This window comes from Odocoileus virginianus, chromosome 32, assembly GCF_023699985.2.
Source record: "Odocoileus virginianus isolate 20LAN1187 ecotype Illinois chromosome 32, Ovbor_1.2, whole genome shotgun sequence".
Lineage (NCBI taxonomy): Eukaryota > Metazoa > Chordata > Mammalia > Artiodactyla > Cervidae > Odocoileus > Odocoileus virginianus.
Window position 1 is genome coordinate 23,901,698 of NC_069705.1, and position 23,800 is coordinate 23,925,497.

Genomic DNA, 23,800 nt, shown 5'->3' on the forward strand with positions numbered 1-23,800 from the left:
TAATTAGTGAATATCTAAAATTGGTGAGTTGAACCTTCTGTACTTCTCTCTCAGGAGTAACTCTCCAGTAAAGTTTCTTCATAACTGTTGATGACCTTCAGATTGTTTTCCCATTGATGCACAGCTCTAAATAAAGCAAAAAAAAAGTGGGGGGGGGGGGCTCCCTAGTCCTAAAAACTAAGTTATCCTTCTCATTCTCATCAGAGACTACTATCTGGAAGTTGACCACTCACCGAAGAGCTTAAATTTGTGCATGCATGCTTGTGCCTGTCTAATTAATGCCTGGTTATTGTTTAGTAGCTGAATCATGTCCCACTTTTTGTGACCCCATGGACTGTATGTAGCCTGCCAGGTTCCTCTGTCCATGGGATTTTCAAGGCAACAATACTGGAGTGGGTTGCCATTTCCTTCTCAGAAGAAACTTCCGCCTCAGGGACTGAACCTGCGTCTCATCTCCTGCATTGGCAGGGGGATTCTTAACCACTGAGCCACCTGGGGGTGCCCAGGCAGAGCTAAATCCTGTCTTCGTGTGGCTTTAGAAACAAGTATTCGTGAACTAGATTTTCTTTTTTAGGTAAGAGTGATACCCTTGGAGAACTCAGTGATGATTCAAAACAGGTTGCAATTATTCCTCAAATATTATAAATTACATGTTGTGTGCTCATTCACATCTGACTCTTTGAAACCCCATGGACTCCAAGCCTCCCTGCCCCAGGCCTCCCTGCCCCTCACCATCTCCCAGAGTTTGCCCAAGTTCAGGTCCATTGCATCAGTGATGTCATCCAGCTATCTCATCCTCTGACACCCTCTTCTCCTTCTGCCTTCAATCATTCCCAGCATCAGGGACTTTTCCTATGAGTTGGCTATTCATATCAGATGACCCAAATACTGGAGTTTCAGCTTCAGCATCAGCCCTTCCAATGAATATTCAGGACTGATTCCCTTTAAGAAAATGTAGCCTCCTCCAAATGGCTCAGATGGTAAAGAATCTGCCCACAATGCAGGAGACCTGGGTTCGATCCCTGGGTTGGGAAGATCCCCTGGAGGAGGGCATGGCAACCCACTCCAGTATTCTTGCCTGGAGAATCCCACGGACAGAGGAGCCTGGCGGGATACGGTCCACGGGGTCACAAAGAGTCAGACTCGACTGAATGACTAAGCACAACAGCACAGCCTCCTTCCAATTCTCCTGCATATTCTTCCGAAAGGGTAAGAGATGTGAAAACTGAAGAATACTCTCCATTTCTGACCACAATAACCCCGTAAGACTGCTTCAAGAGAAGCTGCAGATAACACTATAGCGTCTAATACCTAAAGCAGCACACTCGGCACTTTATTCCACTGTTTCTAGCATGGGAAAATTGGTCCCTTACTTCTCATTCCTTAGAATTCATCAGTGACCTTCAAGGCTGACTTTCTCATCTTTATGGAGGTATCTCAGCCCTAGTAGGAACTTTCTTGTTTTTAGAGTCTTCTGACTGGAAGCATGAGTTTGATATCCATAGGTTATCAGATTGAGGATTCCAAAAAAGTTATATTTTTATATTCATTATGGTATAACGGTATAAGGCCTTCTACCAACATAAAATGATTCACTGGGATAGACGTCATCTCACTTCAATAATTCAAAGTCTGACAGAAACTTGAAGGCATTTTCTATGCATTTTAAAATAGAAGTGCAAAGAGAGTTGGTGTGTGTGTTTAACATAATAGCTATTTCAGGAGGGGAGATTAGCTTGCCGTTTAATCCAGTCACAGAAAGATAATCGTAGATAGAAGACCTTAAATTTCTTTATGTAAATAGGTACTTCTTTTTATTGTTCATTCATTCTACAGATGAATACGAAGCAATTTCATCCAATATGGTTGCTGTGTGGTGTATACACATATATTCATTAATTGTTAAAATCGCACACATTATATATAGTGATTATGCACATAATTCAGAGACACTATATTAACTGGGGGGCGGGGGGTGGTTTCCAGTTGGAGCCAGGTTCGTTCATAATCAGATGAAGGGAAAAAGAAAACAATTTCAGAAGCATTCGTATCTTTTCGTATCAACCTTAAAGCCAGGGCGTCGGTCTCACTACATTCAGGATTCTTTCAGGATTTTTAGCAATGGCTTTACAACCAGCTATATGCTATGTTTAGAATTGCCTTCACAAAAGAAAACACTGTAGTGAAGAACCGGCTGGGGAAAGAGTACCCGGAGGGAAGCCCCGGACTTTCGGGAGGGGGCGGTGGGAATGGTTACTCTAACAATCACAAAGTGACTCGAAAGAGTTCAAATTCTCAGAGCAGATAATTGGTGTTTCTGACTCCAGCGGTGTCTGGATGCCCAACCCAAGGTGCTTCCTCCTCACGCACGGTGCACTCCCACATCCCCCCCAAAAGCCTCGCGGAACGGAGGCGCCCGGGCCGTAACGCGCCAGACCGGCCCTCGCTGCCCCCCGTTTACCAGGACCCACAGTTGAAGCGACCCTTTCTGAGAAGCGGGCGGCAGGGACCTTGGCCTGGGCGCCTGAGGACTAGGCTCCGTGCCGGCGGCTCCCGGGGCGAGAGGATCGGGTCCGCGCCGGCGGCTCCCGGGGCGGCCCCTCCCCGGCGCGTCTCCGCGCCCCGCGCCGCCGCCCAGTGTCCTCGCCCCGCGTGGGGCCGGTTCGTCCGGGTCTAGGGACCCGGGGAGGGGGGCGGGGGTGGAAGGGCCAAGGTGGGAACCTTCTCTCCGGCCTCGGATGCCCGTGAGGTGCCCCGTGGCGAGGGCGCGAGGACTTGGGGCGCGGCAGGCACCGGAGGCAGTGCCCCGAGCGCACGCCGGAGGGCGCCGCGGGCCGCGCCGGGCCGGCGGCCTGGAGGGGGACGCCGGGGGGCGGGCGGGCCGCGCGGAGGCGGGGCGGAGGCTGCCACCGCCGCCTCCTCCTCCCGCCGCTCGCTGCCCGCTCCTCCCCGGCCGCCTCCTCCGCGCCCTCCTCTCGCAGCCACCGCCGCCGCCGGGCTGAGGAGCGGGGAGTCCGCGGCGCCGGCTCGGGGCTGCGGGATGGGGACTTAGCGCCACGGCGGCGGCAGTGGCCGCGGCGCACCCGGCCGCCGCCCCGGGGCCCGTCCCGCCGGGGCCGCCGGGCGCGGCCAGCCCGCCCCGGAGCCAGGCCCGCGGGCGGCGGCGGCGGCGGCGGAGCTGGGCAGGTGGATGCTGCTGGAAGATGGCGCCCTCGGGCCCGGGCAGCGTGAGGCGGCGGTGCCGGCGGGTGCTCTACTGGATCCCGGTGGTGTTCATCAGCCTCCTGCTAGGCTGGTCCTACTACGCCTACGCCATCCAGCTGTGCATCGGTGAGTGCGCGCCCGGCCCGGCCCGCCGCCGCCCCGCGCGCCCCTGGCCCCCGCCGCCTCCCGCCTGACAGTCCCGGGACGCGGGGATCCCGAGCGCCCGGCGCCGCGCCCCGACTCTCCCCACCCACCCCGGACCCCCCGAGCGCCCCGGGCGCCACCAGCTGGCTGCGGCTCTCCCGGCGCCGCGGCCGAAAACAGCCTCGGGGCAGTCTCCTTCCACTCTCCGTATGGTCGCCTTCCCCAGACAACTCTCCGGGGACGGTGTCACCTCCACCCCGGCGCGCTCGCAGCCCAGCCACACCCCCTCCCTCGTCTGGCCGGTACCCGGGAGAGTGGGGGACTCCCGGCGCGCCGCCGAGCCGAGAGGTCCGGGGAGGCTGCGCTGGGCCCCGGAGGGCTCCGGGCTGGGCCGGGAGCCGAGCTGCGCCAGCCCCGCGCGGGGGCCGGGGGCCTCGGGTGCCCGAGCTGCCCCTCCCCGTTGGGCCCTAATCCACTTTTTAGACATTTGTGACAGCACGCAGGGCCGTTTTCGCTGCCTTTACGATTTGAACATTGCCAGTTGGACACTTTCTAGCTACGGAGAGGTGGAGGGAGGAGGGTGGAGCGGGGGACGAGGTGAGCTACTAGAAAGTGTTTTCAGAGATCTGTGCGATACGCAAGACCAGAAATGAGGTGTCAGGATAATAGAAGGAAAAGAAGAGGCGACCCTTCCGCTGTTTTGTTTTGCTTTTTCATCCAGAATGCCAGGTGGCTCGAGTCCAAGTTTTAGGCTCCCGAATTGGTGAATTAGGGTGCTGTCAGTGCTGAAGATGAGAAGAAAACAAAAAGTTGATTATGCACAGCTAGGAAATACAGTCCTGTTCCGTAATGTAAGCAGGCTCACGTTAGAGGTTTTGTGAAAGCTCATGTGTTGTCAGAAAAGGATGAACCAGACAATGACGTTTCTGCCAGTGACTTGTGTTTTGTGTTTTCATCCTCCGGAGCACTAGCTTCTGGTGAGACCAGGAGAAAGGTTAGAGAGTGGCCTGCTCAACTTAAGCGTTTTGCAAGCTGCCAGATTCACACAGAATCTTCTCCGAAGCCGCCTTACCTCAAAATGTGGCCCCTTGTGAGAAATAGCAGGTGTCAGAATAACACACCAAAATAATGATTGACTTTTAAGAGAATTGAGACTGATTTCCCATTTTGTATAGTTTTAAGATTTGATATTATTACTTTGTTTATTGGATTAAGAAACAATATTTCAGTACCAAAAAAAAGTGAGCTTTTTTTTTTTTTAAGGATTGTGTACTGAAATCAGGACAGCGCAACTAAATACATAGTATTCAAGTTATCTAGAATGTGTAGCAAGAAAGTTTTCAGAACCATGTTGTACTTTTTGTATTAACTGTTAGTTTTAAAATGACCTGCCTTGTTGAGGGATAACTGTAATGTTACATAACTATTAGAAACCTTTGTTGTATTTCATTCCTTCTCTCTCTTGGATGCAGTGAGCATCTCCAGTTAATGGAACTGATACAAAAGAGGGGAGTCTCAAAAGGCCTCCATTATCAAAACAGGCAAACTAATTCACCTCTGTTATCACATTAAGCTAAGAAGCTTAGCCTGATGCAGCCTCATGTCCATCAGGAGGAAACACATGAAGGCAGAGAGAGCTTTTTGACCCTTCCGGTTACTTTTGCCCCAGCTGAGTTCTGCATGGAGGTCTTCCTGTGTTGAATGGACAAGTGCTGGGGGAGGAAGTAAATGGAAGGTTGCTTTTTTATCTGGATATTATTTTTATATATGTGTATATATATGTATATGCTCAGTCATGTCTGACTCTGCAACCTCATGGAATGCGGCGCACGAGGCTCCTGTCTCCAGGCAAGGACATTGGAGTGGATTGCCATTTCCTACTGCAGGGGATCTTCCCCACCCGGGGATTGAACCTGAGTCTCTTGCTTCTTTTGCATTGGCAGGTGGATTCTTTACCACTGCACCACCTGGGAAGCCTGTATATATATATATACACACATATACTTTTTTTTTTCTGTAAGCTTTTTTATATATACATTTTAAATTTTGTATATTCTTTCTATAAGTTTAAGATATATCTAAAGTATCCTTGAAATCCCACACCAGTATTCACATACATATACTTCTTTTCTGTAAGTTTTTTATATATACTTTTTAAAATTTGTATATACTTTCTATAAGTTTAAGATAAATCTAAAGTATCCTTGAAATCCCACACCAGTATTTTAGTAAGTGTAAATTTGACTAAGGGAGGAATGCCTCTATTTTTATTTTTTTTTTAATTACTTTGTTATTCTTATTTATTTTTATTTTTTGATTGTGCTGGGGTCATGTGGGATCTTAGTTCCCTGGCCAGGGATTGAACCCAGGCCCCCTGCATTGGGAGGGCAGAGTCTTAACTACTGGACCACTGGGGAAGTCCCGAATGCCTCTGAAGTTGTCAGAAAGTAGTTTTTATACTAAAGCCATAGAAACAGGTTGTAAGTAATCCTGTGAAAAATCTAGATCCTAAAGTCTAGAGAGCATGTATGCTCAGTTGTGCCCAACTCTTTTTGCCCCATGGACTATAACCTGCCAAGTTCCTCTGTCCATGGGGATCTCCAGGCAAGAATACTGGAGTGGGTTGCTATTTCCTTCTCAGGGGGATCTTCCTGACCCAGGGATCAAACCCGTGTCTCTTGCATCTCCTGCATTGGCAGGCAGGTTGTTCATCACTGGTGCCATCTGGGAAGCCCAGAGTCTAGAAGAGCAAACTGAAAATGAACTTAGTTCTAGAAACTGTGGCAGTTTAAGAGTGACAAACTCTAAAAGCTTGGATAGTTTTGGTTGGGGGGGGGGGGGGGCCTGAAATTAGTTGTGCAGTTCCCTGAAGATGATGGTGGTGGTTTCCTCGCTAAGTCCTATCCCTCATAGGCTCCAGGAAAGAGGGCCCCTGGCGTGGTGGACCCACAAAACCAGGCTTCACTCCTTTTCACAAACAAAGAGGAATGCCAGCCTTCCCTACCCACCCCCACCCCCAGCATTGTTCACATTTCTGACTGCCCAGCCCTTTGGAGATTCTTTTTCTCTCGGAAGTAGCTGTTTACAAGCCAATTTTCCAAATTTCACCCAGAAATCATTGGCTAGGGTTGGGACCAGAGGGTGGGGGTTGGCACGTGGAGCTGGTGATGAACAGAATAGAAAAAGAGGGCGGTTTAGCCTTCCTTCCGCATCTGCTGGCAGCTGGGATGACCCTGAATATAAATGACTTTGTGCCCTTTGCTGAATTAACTGCAATTTAGGAGTAGTGCTTACCCTGGTATCCTTGGAAACCAGAGATAATGGTTCTCATTACAGTGGGTTTCTATATTTAACAACCTGGATGTGTGTGGCTCTCTAGGCACTTTTCAATTAGCATAATGTTTGCTTAGTGTTTGGATTTTAGAAAAATCAACTCACATCTCTTTTTGGAATATGTGTACATAAAAAGTATAAGGGAGGTACATACATTGTATGAGAGTCAAGTACTTGGGGGAAGTTTCCTTCCTGTTCTACCAAAGAAGAGAGAAAACAGGGCTGCTAATGTTTGTGATCATTCGGAATGTGTTTATCTAGTTTATTGATGAACTGGTTTCTTCTGTGCCTTCCTTCTGCCTCCCACTACTCTCCCCACTCCAGCTTCTTTCATGTCTTATTTGGTCCTTTTAGTTACTAGTTAGCTCATTTTCCATATAGTAAGATATTAATACATTTCAGGATTAAATTTATAAGGTGGATATTTAGGATGCAGGGTAGAGGGAATGAGGGTAGTCTGCAGGCATACTTGCTTCAGGGAACATACTGAACATGGTTGATATGTTTTCCAGATCCATTATGACAGTCATTATGTTAACATTGTTGACTATGGTAACTGAAGTGTTCCCTTTTAAGTGAGAACATGTAAAATTGCTTTAACTATTTTTACACTTTTTTATTTGATAATAATTTCAAAGTTATCGGGCTTCCCTGATAGCTCCATTGGTAAAGAATCTGCCTGCAATGCAGGAGACGCTGGTTCGATTCCTGTGCCCGGAAGATCCGCTGGAGCAGGAATAGGCTCCCCACTCCACAATTTCTGGGCTTCCCTGGTGGCTCAGCTGGTAAAGAATCTGCCCGCAATGCGGGAGACCTGGGTTTGATCCCTGGGTTGGGAAGATCCCCTGGAGAAGGGAAAGGCTACCCACTCCAGTATTCTAGCCTGGAAAATTCCATGGACTATACAGTCCATGGGGTTGCAAAGAGTCAGACATGACTGAGCGACTTTCGCTTTGACTTTCTTGAAGTTACAGGAGAGTTTCAAGAATCACACAGTAAAGCTCCACATACCTTCTGTAATCATTTGGTTTCTACTTTTCTAAAATGTGTTCCTTCCCTGCCTTGACCTTCTATGGGTGCCATGAAATATTTGTTATTGAGTTGTGTGCTCATAAGGTTCCGAGTTTGCTTGTGGGCTTAATGAAGTCATTTCAAGGACTCAGGAAGGTTGAGAAACTTAAAGATCGTTTAGACCAACTCCTACCATTTGTAGATGAAGACTTTAAATGTCTCAGACTTGCTACCAGTTCTGTGTCCTTTTTCCAAATTAACCAATGTGACTTCAGCTGCTTAGCTGCAAATGTTAAGATGTCTCCCTTCCCTTGCAAACTTCTTGCCAAATCTCTCTAGCCCAGTGAAGTCCCTTAGCAAATTGGTTAGACTTTATGGCTGTTGTTTAATGAGTTAACAACTCATTAGAAGTAAGCTTTACGCAGTGATTTCAGAATCCTAAGAGGGTTTATATTTTGGACTAGATAGTTACAACACTGCAGTGTAGCACAAAAGCAGCTTTAGCTAATTTAGCAAATGGGGATGACTGTGTTCCAATAAAGCTTTATTTATAAAAATAGCAGGTCAGACTGGGCCCTTGGGCCATATATTACTGATCCCAGAGTATGTTAGAAGTTAGACTATTAGCACATCATGATTGTGCAGTCTTTATTAATAAACAGAAATGATTGCAACCTCATATTACACAGTGATTATTGAAAATGTTCAAGAATTAAAAGAATTAGTCTAAATATTTAGGGGTCATTTTGGGAGAGAGAAAATTACGTTTTCCTTCTTTTAAGGATATCTTTAAGGATTAGACATATAAAACCTCATACATGGATTCTGTAGTGAGCTACCATTAACTTAAGGCCATGACACATTCAAGGGTGGAAACTAAGTTGTTTTCCATCAAGAAATGAATTTGAGCCCCACAGAGGAAGAACTGCATTTTTGTTACTGGTAAGCTATCATTTTTAAAAATTATGCAGGACCTTAGAGCTTTTTAAGAACAAAACTACAGACAAATGATCTTGAGAATACAAATGTTACTATCTATAATTATTAAAATAGTTTTAAGTAACATGGGAAGTGACATCCATAGAAGACTTACATGTACAAAATATTTAATGCCTAATTAGAAATTATTTCTTGTTGACAGTAATGATGTGAGATGTATTAGTTCTGTACCTTTTCTTGATATTATCAAATATTTTAAAGGTTTTAAATTATCTAAATAGAGGGATAAGAACTCAACACTTCTTCACATCTAAAACTCAAATGTATGAAATATACTGAAGATTCTTAACCTATGTACCGTTTGACTTTAATATAAATGGTCAGTGGGAAGGAGAAGAAAAGACTCTGCTTAATGCTTTCTTGATTCCATTTAGTGCATCAGAAAACTACTTTTAATTTGTATATTAGACAATGCAGCATTACTATTTGCTATTAAATCCTATTAGAGACAACAAAAGTAAAGCAGTTACTATAGCACTTATAATGCAGAGGTACTCAATAAAAATTGAATGAATTCATGTTGGTAAATTTTATGAAAACATGAAATTGTATCATGTAAATAGATGAGAGAAGAGGGTTTAGAAGTCAAAACAATGTAAAGTTTGTTGGGAAAAAAGTTTACTTTCAAATGCCTACTGAGAATGTCATGCATGCCATCAAGTTAAATACTTGCTCGAGTGTTTCCAGTAATTAAGCCAGAAGCTGGAAGGGTGGTTTCTTAAGTCAAGATAATTGTCTCTAGAGAAGGTGTGTTTCCACAAGGTTAGAAGGAGGCCATCTTCAGAGACCAGTGGAGCAGGATTCATTCAAAAGCATCTATTGAACCCTTGTTATGGGCCAGGCACTTTTTCCCCGCAGAGATAGTTTAGAGGAGAACTGAATAGAGATCTTTTCCTAATAGCTAAGGGGGAAAATTGCTTCCGGAGACACAAGGCAAAACTGAAGCCTTCTGTCCAGCTTGGGCATAAGGAGAAGGGTGGTTAACTTTCAAAATGCCGCTGCCACAGCTGAGGGGCAGGAAAGCAGAAATGGAAAACAAAACATCCCTCTCCTGGGAGCCGGTTGCTGGACCGAGGTTAAACGAGAGTGATCACTACAGTAGGTAAAAAGAGCTGATGGAGAGCCTGTCACTAGTTTTTTTTCCAAAGATTTGATTTCTTTCTTTTTGGCTGTGCCGGGTCTCCGTCGCTGTGCACGGGCTTTCTCTCGTGGCCATCGGGGGCGCCTCTCTGGTTGTGTTACATGCGCTTCTCACTGCCGTGGCTTCTCTGGTTGCGTCTCCCAGGCTCTAGGGCGCAGGGGCTTCAGTAGTTGCAGCCCAAGGGCTTAGTTGCTAACCGCATGTGGGGTGTTCCGGGACCGGGGATTGAACCGGTGACCCCTGCATAGGCAGGTGGATTCTTACCCACCAGGGAAGCGAGAGCGTCTCACTAGTAATGGGTCTGTCTACTCATACTAACCACCTTGCACATACAAGTATCTCAGAGCAAGGTTACGAGCAGTGATTTTTGCCTTAGCTGTGCCCTGTGGGGCTGTTTCCACGGCTTCATTTCTTCCCTAATGCCTGGGCATCTTTCACTCTGCTCCCAGTTCAGGACCTGTCACTTGCTGAGTGAATGTGAGCAGGCAGAGAACTTCCCAAGTGCAACTCATTGAGTCCACAGGAAGATGGGAAGAACCCAGCTTAGAAAATAAAGCAGAAACCAAGAGCAGGTGGGTGAGCTGGAGTGGACATCATGCCTTTGGAAGGAGCTGCTGCCCTTCTGGCCGGCCATGCCCGCGCCCTGGAGCCGCCCCGCTCCTGTGACTCAGTAAAGATGCTTCTGGGAGCGTCAGCCGCCCGGGCTGCTGTTGAGCCCACGTCCCAGGCAGCAGGGTTTATTTAGCAGGAGCAAGGTGCTGAATCTCTTTGGCCTTCATGGTGGGGAGACTTGCCAGGGAGATAAAAAACAAACAAGACAAATATTCCAGAGATTAGCACGGATGAGGAGTTCTCAGTGAGAAAATTCTCAGTGGTTTTTTGTTTGTCTGATGTGTTTTTCTTTTTCATCTTGATGGAAAATTATGGAATCATGGCTTACGTGTTGTGATTTATACTGCTGAGTTCATGCATTTTGACTATTGTATCGCAGCTCTCAGCCCTCTTAGGAAGTGATGAGTTTGTGGGTCTTCTGAGACTCCAACACTGTTTGTGATGACTGGAGAAACACTGTCTCATCTTACTTGCAAAGTGATAGATTCGCCATAGATTCTTAATGTTCTCTGTTGGAAAAAACAGTTTTCCAAAGATCATTTAGAAAGATAGTCTTAATACTATGTGGAAACCTATGATTTTATATTACCATGTAAATATATTACAGAGAATTAATAATAAAAATATAATTGAATTAATTTCTCTAATGGTTCATTAAAAATTGTTGTAATATCTCTTTATTCTTTTAAAGGGTGAATTTGTTGTATCTTAATGGTTATCTCAGTCAAATGCTGAGAATGGAAAAGGGTGGAATTTTCAGGGCAGCAGGGAGGAGGTGGATGACCTGATTTCCTAAGAAGCATATGTTAGCAATAAAGTCACCAGCTATGATGGCTTGATATTTTTCCTTTCAAAATGAAATCACATTTGAAACCTTTGTGTAACATTTTTCCTAATTTGACTTTTCATCTATGACTTGTGAATTGAATTATAAATATTAGTGCCAGAAATGTTAAAAATCATATTTATTTGGGAGACACTGGAGCAAAAATATCTGCTGCATTTATCATCTCAGTGCTTCTCTGCACTCTGAAATGCATTTGACAGCAGTTCATTTTAGATATGTTGTTGATTACATTTTTAAATGCAAATGAAAGAGAAGTGCTTTTATAGATGACTGAGCTTTATTTCTTTGCCAGTTTTTCTCCATGGTGTCCTGAAATTTCTCCTCATGTGGAATGTCAATTAAGCTTTCCTGCTATACTTAAAATATTTTGACCTCTCTGGGTTTATTCAGTAGCATTGCTACCCTGGAGAAACAGAATAGTTCAGATCAGTGTATCAATACATTAAACACCAAGCAAGAATAAAAGAAAAAATCTTTTTCTCTACATCCTTTAAAACCAAATGTCCAAAGCATACACTAGTTTCAAGGGGTAGTTTATCTTCATGATTATCTTATAATAGGTATAATCCTTGTAAAAAGCATTTCATGTATTTCCAAGAATTTTATAGACTTATTTGATTATAACTCAATGAAATTTGGCAGACCAGAATGCTTTGTAATGTGTATCTATTTTCTTACATATAGATAAAATTAAATTTCTATCTCTGTTGATCGCATCATGTAAAGAATGGATTTCCACAGTATTTGAATATGTTTAGACTGAGGTGATTTAAAACCCAGTCTAGATTGTGTCGCTGATGGTTTTGGGGGGCCCAAAGATCAGCTCAGAAGAGGTAGTAGGTGGCTGAATCTGAAGTGGGGCTTTTCACTAAGTCTGTAGGGATGCGAGAGATGGTGCAACTTGAAGTACAGTCTCTGTGATGTCTGTATAATTCGCACTGGAAATACGAAAGACAGCATGCTCCGAAACAGCTGATGCTGAGCCCTAAAAGAGAGACACCTGGTACCATTTACGGACCAAGAAAAAGATTTCAGTTTTATGAGCCTCAAACTGGAAAGTTCTAAATCAGCTCTGAATTGCAGGGGCTAATTTGTGATCCGGTTTTTTACACAGTGGACAACTCCATGTGACATGTTCTAAGAAAAAAGGCAATAAGGGATTTATGGTGCTTAACTATGACTGGTGATTATCCAGGGCACCTCCAGGGTGGTTCATTAATGTGAAAGGATGAAGGGCAGAGACCAGCTGGACTTAATCAAGGTTTTAATTAGAGCCTGTTTTTTAATGAAATGCGGCTTATTCCAAGACTAGAACACACTATAGACTAAAATATGCAGAACTGAGAGCTTTATGTTGGTTGGAAGGGATCCTTGTAGGCCCCCGTAAACTTGCATTTTAGCAAGCAATTTTAATCCAAGAGTTGAATGCATTTCAAACCGCCCATATTTATTGACTACCTCTTCATTCAATCATTCATTCAAAAATATTTCTTCATGGCTCTTAGAGTTTACATTCTAGTTGGAGGATAGAAAGAAGAAATCAGAGACAGTGGAACAGAGATGGTTGGGGATGGGGTGACTGTGGATCAGCAATGATGGTATGGAGGCGTGGGAACAGATAACGCTGAGTAAGCAGTTTGGCATTTGGCAGAGTCTGGATCAGAGGAATAAATTGAGGAGTCGTCAGCATATAAATCAATTGCAAGTCTTAACCTTGGATACATTTGTTCCACCAAGGGAGTGAATGTAAATTAAGCAGAGAGGAGAACCAAAGCTGACCAACACGGAGAGTTTGGGAGGTGCGTCGGAACCAGCGAGCAGGACTGAGAGGGCACTGTAGTGAAGTAGAGGGAAGCTGAGGTTGTGGGGTCCTGAAGCCGCGGGAAGGGGGGTGTCAAGGAGGAAGGAGCAAGCACAGTTGGCAAATATGCTCAACTGTCGAGTAAAATAGGGACTGAGAGCTGAACAGTGAGAGGCTGAACCCTTGTTTCAGTGCTGACTATGCTCTGAAGACCCCCTGAATTTAATCTCAAAAGTTCTACCGAAGTGAAAAACATATACCAGTGTGTGAGCTGATGGGACATCTGAATTTGTTTTATCCAAATTACAAAGACTTTATTCTGTTAGGCAAGCTTAACTTTCTTATATTCTGAAGATAACCTGTAGAAAATTTCATGAGAGCAGTGACCGTGTCTGGGTACCACTGTAGCCTGGTGCCTGACACAGAGGAACATTCAAGACGTGACTTCTCTTAAATGAATGGGTGCTCACTGAACTTGTTAATTGACCCTTTTGTGATCACAGTAGACATTTCAAGCTTCAGAGAACATGAATCCTTTTTGAGAGAATTATCTGCTTCAGCTTTTTATTATTTGATCACTCAGATGTTCATAAACACATTTGTAGGGTTTTTACACTTTCAATTTATTATGGGCCAAGTTGGGCTGTCACCCCCGCACCCTACTCATATGGTGAAATCCCAACCCCCAGTACCTCAGAACATGACTGTATTTGGAGACTGAGCCTTTAAGGGGGTAATTAAGTTAAAATTAGGTTGTTAGAATGAGTCCTAATACTGTGTGATTGGAGGAAATGTGGACACACATGTGCAGAGTGACCGTGTGAAGACCCAGGGAAAAGACGGCTGTCCACAGACCAAGGAAAAAGGCCACAGTAGGAACCAACTTGCTAAATCTTGATCTTGGATTTCTGGCCTCCAGAATTGTGAGAAGATAAATTTCTGTTGTTTTAAGGCACCCAGGCTGTGGTACTTTGTTATGGCAGCCCTAGTGAACTAATATACAAATGTAACAATCAAATGCCTCTTTTTTTTCTTTCTGAATATTGAAATGTAATCATCTATAATAAGGATTTAGTTGACAAAGTTAATTGTATAACCCATTTGAAAAATTATAATTTTGACTATGCAAAATATTTGCGCCAATATAAAATAATTGCTAAAAAAATAAATGACATGCATTTTCAGGAAGCACTGAAAGTCAGCCAACATTGTCCAGAGATGCTATATTTGATTTTTAAAGTTTTCAGAAAACTAAAATCACCCCTGATAATGCCAAAAGTTTTACCCATTTTAAATTAAACAAAAAAGACTTCCTAAAATATTGCAACTTCCCCTTCCTCACCTCAGCCTTCTTAAATAGAGTATGCTGTACATAATTTAATTTGAGGCCATCAGTCTGAGACAGATGTATGTATGAAGTGTATATCCAAAAATATCCAAGACCCTTGAAGTCCTTGGATTTACATTCATAGTTTCATCTATTTCCTATTGACTGTAAAAGGCCAAGGAGGCGTGGAATTTGTCATTTTGCCTAGACATTCTTCTGAATCTCAAACACTGAGAATCTGCAAGGACACATGAATGAACCACTTTAGTGGAAATGCCTAGCTAGACATTTGTATCTCAATAAAGCTTTGTTTTTCTCTATTTACCATTTCTGAGCTCACATTTCTGAAAAAAATTAAACACTGAAAACTCTTCGTTGTGGAAATAACCAGAGATGAGAAAGAAGACTTTAACTACAGGTGAATATTACCTTAATTGGTGGTTTGAGAATAGTCTCTGGATCAGATGATTTTTGAAATTTGTATTGTGGTAAAATATACATAACATAAAATTTTACAGTTCTAAGTGTGCAGTTCAGTGGCATTAAGTACATTCACATTGCTATGCAAGCACCATTGTCAACCATCTCCAGCACTGTTCCATCCCAAATGACACTCTGTGCCCATCAAGCAGTAACTCCCTGTTTGCCAGCCTTCCCATTCTGCTTTCTGTTTCTATGACTGACTGTTCTAGGGACCTTGTATATATGAAATCATGTATTTGTCTTTTTTTGTCTGTTTATTTCACTGAAGCATATGTCTTTAAGGTTTATCCATGTTGTAGCATGTGTCAGAATTTCTTAATGATCTATTCCATTTTATTATATACCACATTTTTTTAATCTCTTCATTTGCTGGTGAACATTTTGGTTGTCTCCACCTTGGGCTGTTGTGTATGATGCTGCTGTGAACATCCGTCTGCAAATACACGTTCAAGTCTGTGATTTCAGTTCTTTGGGTATGTGCCTTCTTGTTTGTCAGTTGCTAAGTTGTATCCAACTCTCTGTGCCCCCATGGACCATAGCACACCAGGCTTCCCTAAATTGTTGGATTATATGGTAATTGTGTGCCTAATTTTTTGAAGCCTGCCAACCATTTTCCTGGAGCAGGTGATTTTTGTTGGAAATGTGATTCCAGAGCTGCCTATAAACATATCTAAATTTAAGGGTCCCTGGACGTGTCTGTGAGGTCCATATCAATGTCCCAGAGCAATTTTTAACTGCCTTGCCCTTTCACAGTGCTGCAGGAAAGTTGGTGGTTGGGGGACTGTGACTAATGCCATCTTGCCAATGCAACAGACTTTAGTGCTGGGGGCTGTGTCCCTCATGAAAATGCTGGCCATCAGGTGCGTGTTGAGCACCTGCTGGCTGACCATACATAGTCTAAAATTCAACAACGGTGTTTGGGTAACCAGAACACTAATGCTAACTGGTAGAAATTTTAGCCTTTCAAAGAGCAGCATGTTAGCAGGTTTAAAGGGTACATACACTAGGTAAACATGAACTGGTGGGAGAGCCTTGGGGGAAACATATATGTGTCTGCGGATGGTCAGTAACCTACCGTGTTAATTACGAACTAGATCCTTGTACACGGCACAGAAAGGGAACACGATTCATGAATGAATAGCAGGCTGTTTGTTTTGTCTCCAGATCTGAGGTAACTGACAATGGCTTTAGGAACAGAAAACAAAGATCAATACATATCATCGGTGGAGAGAGACAAGTAGGAAACATGAGATGTGGCTCACACATTGAGCAGAGGAAGAGACTCAGTCCAAATATTGACGACTGTCTTACTCAGCGCTGTGCACAATTGTGTGGCACTTCCTGTTTACATTAATGAATGCATCTAGTCCATAATTAGGTGGCGTTTGCATAGTACGGTGCTCTTACACTGTGCCTTATAGCAGTAGTTGTATATGCCTTTCATCTGTGACCTGCCAGTTAGTGATTATATTAAATTTGCTTTTGCTGCAACTGGATATATGTTCTATCTCTGCAATTACTGTCAGGCAGCCTGAGCTGGTGCTGTTGATAAATGCAGTGTAGGACAGGGCTGTGATTTGCTTCAAGAGGAAAAATATATACTGTAACTCAAGCTGAGATCAAAGAAAGATTGTGTGTGTGAGAAGTTTACTTCATGAATAGACGACAGTGAAGTTATAAGTAAAAATACTGCTTCTTGGCGACCTCGACCGAAGGGAACCATTCTGCAGTGCCCTACTGTAGTAATTATTGCTGCTGCTAATGTTGTTTTAAATCTTTTAATTCATCCCTTTACATGTGCCACTGTTATTTCTATTCTGATGAGCATCATAAAGACGGAGGTTGGAATTATAGCTTTGCACACTTCCTTTCTCTGGAGTACTACAGAAGTCTCAGATAACTTACAACGAATCTAGAAATATTGGTTTATTTTTCAATATGTTATATGTGCTCTATTCTAAGTACCTTGATGATTTGCTACTCAACATATAGCTATGAACCCTGGGAGACAGTTTTAGAAGGTTATCTGTTTCCATAGAGAAGCAAACAAGAAATGTTGATTTTTCTACTTAATCAGAAAGTGATTGTTTGGTCCTCTGAGTATACCAGGTAATAAGAGATTGATCTAATGACATTAAAAAATAAACTACAAAAATTGTTTCCATCTGCTCTTATATGTGTATTTTTAAATGCTGAAATATACAAAATACAAGTGGGATTTTTGCTTATTACCAATAAATAAATACACACATATATAAGATGGATGACTGGTTACATTGAGCAAATAATCATTGAGGCCGTTCCGATTCTAAAATGTGGGTTCTGACTAATGACGGGGATGTTTACAGGGTCTAAAATCCCTGCTTGGCCTTCCCCCCAGCAGTGGACAGCCATTATTTGAGGTAGACCTTGTCTGGGACCTCCCTCACGGCTCAGACGGTAAAGAATCTGCCTGCAAAGCAGGAGCCTCAGGTTCAATCCCTGGGTCAGGAAGCTCCCTGGAGGAGGAAATGGCAACTCACTCCAGAACTCTTGCCTGGAGAACCATGGCCAGAGAAACCTGGTGGGCTGCAGTCCCTGGGTCAGCAAAGAGTCTGCCTCGACTGAGCATGGCCCATCATAGACCTTGTCTGAAGGTGCAGTGTCCACTGGTTCAGAGGGGTCGGTCATGCCTCCATGGCCAACCCAAAGAAAGGCATCTGGAATTGGAAAGGAAGGGGACTGGAGTTGAAAAGACCCAGGCATTGTAGGAACTTGAGCTGAAGAGGAGGGACCCATAACCATTCTAACAGAATAAATAAACTCATCTGCACTGAGATCTGCAGAGCTTGCTGGCACCGGGAGTCTCCTCTGTTTTAATTGAGACAGAGGGATTAGAGGATTCCAAGGTAAGGAGAATAAGCCAGGGACCAGCCCCACGATCAGATTTCATTAACAGCCCTGCTTAGTGAGCCACAGATTGTCTTTCTCTCTGTGAAGGCGAGAGTGGTAATGAGTTCTTTCAGGGCCAGAACTGGTACATCAGAAGATCTGCACGTCCTCAGTGGTTAAGCACAGACACTCATTGTGTCCCAAGCCTTCCTCTGGGAAAGTTAGAAGTGAAGTGAAAGTTGCTCAGTCGTGTCCGACTCTTTGTGACCTCTGGGACTATACAGTCCATGGAATTCTCTAGGTCAGAATACTGCAGTGGGTAGCCATTCCCTTCTCCAGGGGATCTTTCCAACCCAGGGATCGAACCCAGGCAGACTTGCTGTTTAGATCCTGTGTATGTCAGTCACCCAGTCATGTCTGATTCTTTGCAACCCTATGGACTGTAGCCCACCAGGCTATTCTGTCCATGGGATTCTCCAGGCGAGGATACTGGATTGGGTTGCCATTTCCTTCTGCAGGGCATCTTCCCAACCCAGGGATCAAACCCAGGTCTCCTGCACTGCAGGCAGATTCTTTACCATCTGAACCACCAGGGAAGCCCCATCTGGATCCTAGCATCATAGGTTATGACTGAATGACATTAGGAAAGTTACTGTACTTCTGTGTGATGGTCTTCCCAGGTTTCAAGATTATGATATTAATACCTTCCTTACAGGTTGTTGTAAGGTTTCAATGAGATAAAAATTTCGTGCCATTCCTGGGCTATAGCAACCATTTAACCAAACACTGCATCCCTTTAGTTTATTCTCACCCCTTGTCGTTTGACCATCACCCCTCACCTGATGCCCTGTCATCCCCACTCGGTCTTTACCCCGCTCAAGCTGCGGTCTTTATTTATTTAGGGTGTGCCAGGTCTTCATGGGTGCACTGGCTTTTCTCTGGTTGCAGCAGGTGGTGGCTCCTCTCCGTTGCAGCGCTGGGCTCCTTGCTGCGGTGGCGTCTCCAGTTGCAGAGCGCAAGCTCCAGGGCAGGTGGACTCAGTGGTTGTGGCCCCTGGGCTCTCGAGCACAGGCTCAGTAGTTGTGGCCCATGGGCTTAGCTGCTCCATGCAGTGTGGAATCTTCCCAGACCAGGGATCGAACCAATGTCCCTTGCATTGCAAGGTGGTGTCTCAGTCACTGAACCACCAGGAAGCTCTCAGGCCGCAGTCTTATTTCAGAGAGTGTTACGGGCTGAAGTGTGTCCTCCCCCAAATTCTTAAGTTGAAGGACATGCAGAGATAAGGCCTTTAAAGAGGTAATTATGTTACAATGAGGTCTTAGGGTGGACCCTAATTCAGTATGACTGGTGTCCTTGTAAGAAAAGGAAATTTGAATCTAAAGATGGACAGGAAGAAAAGTCTATGAAGATATGGGGAGAAGATGGTCATCTACAGCCTAAAGAGAGAGGCCCCAGAAGGAATCAGTCCTACTGACACCTTGATCTCCAACTTGATGCTCCCAGGGCTGTAAGGAAATAGCTGTTTGATGTAAAGTCACCCAGTCTGCGGTACTTTACCAGACTGACTAATAACAGGAGCCTTCACTGGAGACTTGGGGTGGGAGGAACATCTGCTCTCATAGCCTAGCAGGTAGGAAAAGAGAAAGTGGGCCGCCTCCTGTCTGCCTGGTAGAAGGGAGGGGAGTGTGGATGCTGCAAACTCAAAAAGGCTCGTTTGACACTGAATAGTGAATTTTTGTAGTATTGTTCATTGATAATTTTGTGATGTTGTTTCCGGTACATTAAGCATTACAGAGGCTCCTGATGGCTGATACGGAAGCCTGACCACCCAGATAACACATGACTTGAATAACCTTTTGGATCATAACATGTTTGGTTTTTTCTTACAACTTTCATTGGAGTATAGTTGATTTACAATGTTGTGTTAGTTTCAGATGTATAGCAAAGTGGATCAGCTATACACTTATCAATCCTTTTTTAGATTTTTCTGCCATACAGGCCATTACAGACTGTTGAGTGGAGTTCCCTGTGCCACACAGTAGGTTTCTTATAAGTTATCTATTTTATGTATAATGCGCGTGTGTTAGTCACTCAGTCGTGTCCGACTCTTCATGGCCTCATGGACTCTAGCCCGCCAGACTCCTCTCTCCATGGGATTTCCCAGGCAAGAATACCGGAGTGGGTTGCCATTTCCTTCTCCACGGGATCTTTCTGACCCAGTAATCAAACCCGTATCTCCCGTGTCTCCTGCGCTGCAGGTAGATTCTTTACCGCTGACTTCTCCCCAAATCACACAATTGCTCCAGTCCTTGCAGTGAGATGCTGATGCCTGCCAAGCCCTGTCAGAACATGAACAGGCCTTGGGTGGGTGGGGGTATGGGCAAAGTTGAGAGAAGAGCTCTGGAAGGAGTAGAGAACGAATATGTGGTTTTTAAATTCACTGATTTAGTGTTTTCTCATTATGTTAATTTGCCAACATTGTAATTCACCTGCACTTCTTTTTTTGCTTATTCACTTGTTTTTCCAGCAATTTATTCCCATCCACTTGGCAGTGCATTCTCCAGAAAATGGTAGCGCTACTGCAAGCTAAAAATGCATCATGTGCTTCTTTCTTCAGGTTGTTTCTAAAACGGTTAACACTCAACTTTGGGGAGTTTCTCCTCTCAACGTTTCACTGTTTAGCGATTTATTGTATTTATGCTCCATCATCAGCTAACATCTAGTGAGTTCCTCATAAATACCAGGTTCTATTCTAGGTGCTTGTACTTATGTTACCTAATTGATTTCTCAAAGCAGCCCGATGAGTAAATATTAAGGAAAGGCTGAGGTGAGGGTAAATAATTTGGCTGAGATAAAACATCAACCCCAGGCACAGCCAGGAGTCAAACCTCTGTGACGGACATGGAAAAGGAACAACTAGAAACAATTACAGATTGTGCTAAGAAACTGTGTGGCCAGAGTGAGGCCAAAGTGCAGAGCATGAGATGGGGAGTGGCGTGAGATGAGGGTATCAGCCAGCAAGGCGGGGACTTCAGTTGTCAGTAAAATCACAATGACATGTGAGGATCACAAAGGAGAATGCAGTTTGATAAAGACTTAAAATGTAAGTAAGTTTGTTGTAAAGAAAATAAATTTAAAAACGTGTCTTAGGAAGAAAAGAATGCAGTTGAAATTCGACTGAAATATCAGTGTGAGTAATGTATTTTTCTTTAAGCTGTCATTAAAATGGTCTAGCAGCAGTGTCACCAGTATTCATGGGAATGATTTGATGTATTTCTCCTACTGCCCCAATTCTGATCCCTATTATGTTCAAAGTGAACTAATGCTTCTTGGAAAATAGCCAAAAGGACAGAGGATTCTGCTTCAAGGGGTTTTCACTGGCTGGTTTCACCAAAGAATTCAGTCAGTTCAACAGAGCATTTCAAAAAGAGAGCAATTAATTCTGTTAGAGTAACTTGAGTACTGAGATTTAGTTGAGAGAATATTGGTGACCTTGATGGGACTGATAGCATTGGAATGTTGGGGGTGCAAAACCAGCTGGTGTTGATAAACAAAGTAACAAGAAATTAGGGGGTAGAGGCCGGGCATTTGGATGATTGTTAAAATAACTTTTCCTGGGAAAGGACAAGCAAAATGGAATGACAGCTAGAGACATGAGATCTCAAAGGAGAGATGTTGTTAGGACAGGAGATATTCAAGTATATTTGTAGTGCTATTCCTATTTTCATCTTAATTTTCTGAATCTGAGCTGCTTCTTTTAGGTTAATTGAAGTTGTTTTACTGTTTTAATGTCCTTGTTTTGTTTTGTTTTTTTTCCTATCAGTTTCAACTTCTAACTAAAATGGTCCCATAAACTCTAAGCTTTTTGAACAGAGGGGGTAGTCTCACCATCTTATCCTCAGTGCTGTGACTGTGGTATAATCAGTGAATGTTTTCCAATAAATGAGGTAAAGATCAGCACCGAAAAATAGGGGTTAGCCGTAAAGTTATCCTCACTAGAACCAGTTCTTTACTTTTGGTGTTCTTCATTATCAGACAGAATCTACGGGGCCAAGATATATCAGTGTGAGACTGCCTTAGTGGATTTATAAAGGAAAGGTACTGTGTTTATGCAATACAAGCATGTTAGTCCTCCAAAACAGAGAGTTTGAAGACAAGAAAAAGAAAATTCAAATCAAGAAAAGAAATAAAAAGATCACAGCAGTATACATTTGTGTTGAAAATACCCCAAAACCAAATTGTTCTGAAAAAAATTATGTAACTGTTCTTTGCTAATTTAAGAGAGAAAGTACTTTTTTTTTTTTTTTTTTACCTACTATGAAGGCAGGTTTTCGTATCTGAAGTTTTGGGTTTGGGATGTACTTGGGACTAACAGTTGAACTAAGTTCAAGTTCCTGACGGTTTAACAGTGGCAGAGGGTGAGTGCTACTTATCAATAGATAACATTTTTGACAGCAAACTATCAATTGTGTCATCGCCAAAGCAAAAATTTTTAAAAACCAGTTGGTAAAATATAGGACTGGATGGATCTTTGAGATGAACCTTCACTTTTAATCAAGATTGAATTTAAATCAATCTAGACTGAATCGACTCTAATATTTTTAGAGCCACTTAAAGAATAGGATTGGAGAGCATCCCTAGACAATCATGTGGGTGTATATATAAAGTTAATTTGGATAGGATTACTTGCAGTCAAGTTTTTAGAGTATGAAAAAGGATTTTATTGTTTTCTGTCTAGCAGATATATACATTTCATTTGCTATCTATAATTCCAATTTATTTATAATAAATAATAAACTTGGCTTCAGAACTGATACAAAAGATCAACACATGCCTTCTTAATAGAATATTTCCAAAATAAAATTAGATTATAGATTCAAGGTGTGATGATTAATTTTATGTGTCAACTTGGCTAGGCTATGGTGGCCAGTTGCTTGGTTAAAGACCAGTCTAACTATTGCTGTTTTATTTTTTATTCTATATTGAAGTATAGCTGATTAACAATGGTGTAATAGTTTCAGGTAGACAGCAAAGAGCCTCAGCCAAGCATATACATGTATACATTCTCCCCCAAACTCCCCTCCTGTCCTGGCTATGTGAAGCCATTTTTAGATGTGATTAACATTTAAGTCAATAGACTTTGGGTAGAACTGGTTACCTGTTAGAATGTAGGTGGGCCTCATGTAATCAGCTGCAAGCATTAAGAGCAAAGAGTGAGATCCCTTGAAGAAGAGGCACCTCTGCCTCCTGACTACTTTCAGATCCAAGATTGCAACGGTAGTCTTCCCTGGCTCTCCTGCTTGCCAGCCTGCTCTGTAGATTTTGGACTTGCCAACCCCATAACCATGTAAGGCAATATTTAAATTAATATTCATTCATTCTCTACCCCCTTTCCGTCTCTCTCTCTTTCTCCCTTTTGCTCCTTTCTCCTTCCCTCCCTCTCTCTCTGCACACATGTGCACGCGCTCACGCACACACACACACACACACACCCTATTGGTTCTGTTTCTCTCTTTTTTAAAAAAATTTATTTATTTTTTAATTGGAGCATAATTTCTTTACAGAATTTTATTGTTTTCTGTCAAACATCAACATAAATCAGCCATAAATGTACATAATGTCATCTCCCTCCCCATCCCACCCCTCTCGGTTGATACAGAGCCCCTGTTTGAGGTCCCTGAGACATACTGGAAATTTCCATTGGCTATCTACTTTACATATGTTAATATAAGTTGCCATGTTACTCTCTCCATACATCTCACCCTCTCCCTGTGTCCATAAGTCTGCTCTCTATGTCTGTTTCTCCATTGCTGCCTTGCAAAAAAATTCATTGGTTCCACCTTTCTGGATTCCATATATATGCATTAGTATACAATATTTATCTTTCTCTTCCTGACTTACTTCACTCTGTATAATAGGCTCTAGGTTCAACCACCTCATTAAAACTGACTCAAATGCATTCCTTTTTATGTCTGAGTAATATTTCATTGTGTATATGTACCACAACTTCTTTATCCATTCAACTGT

At 43.3% G+C, this 23,800-nt stretch overlaps 1 protein-coding gene across 1 annotated transcript in view; it reads left to right on the top strand.

Annotated features, from left to right (window-relative positions):
• Positions 1–2,838: 2,838 nt before the first annotated feature.
• Positions 2,839–23,800, top strand: part of ZDHHC2 (zinc finger DHHC-type palmitoyltransferase 2) — a 65,361-nt gene continuing 44,399 nt past the window's right edge. The window contains exon 1 of the mRNA XM_070459977.1: positions 2,839–3,330. Coding sequence (XP_070316078.1) covers positions 3,204–3,330 — 127 coding nt within the window. The 5' untranslated portion in view covers positions 2,839–3,203. The remainder of the gene's footprint in view (positions 3,331–23,800) is intronic.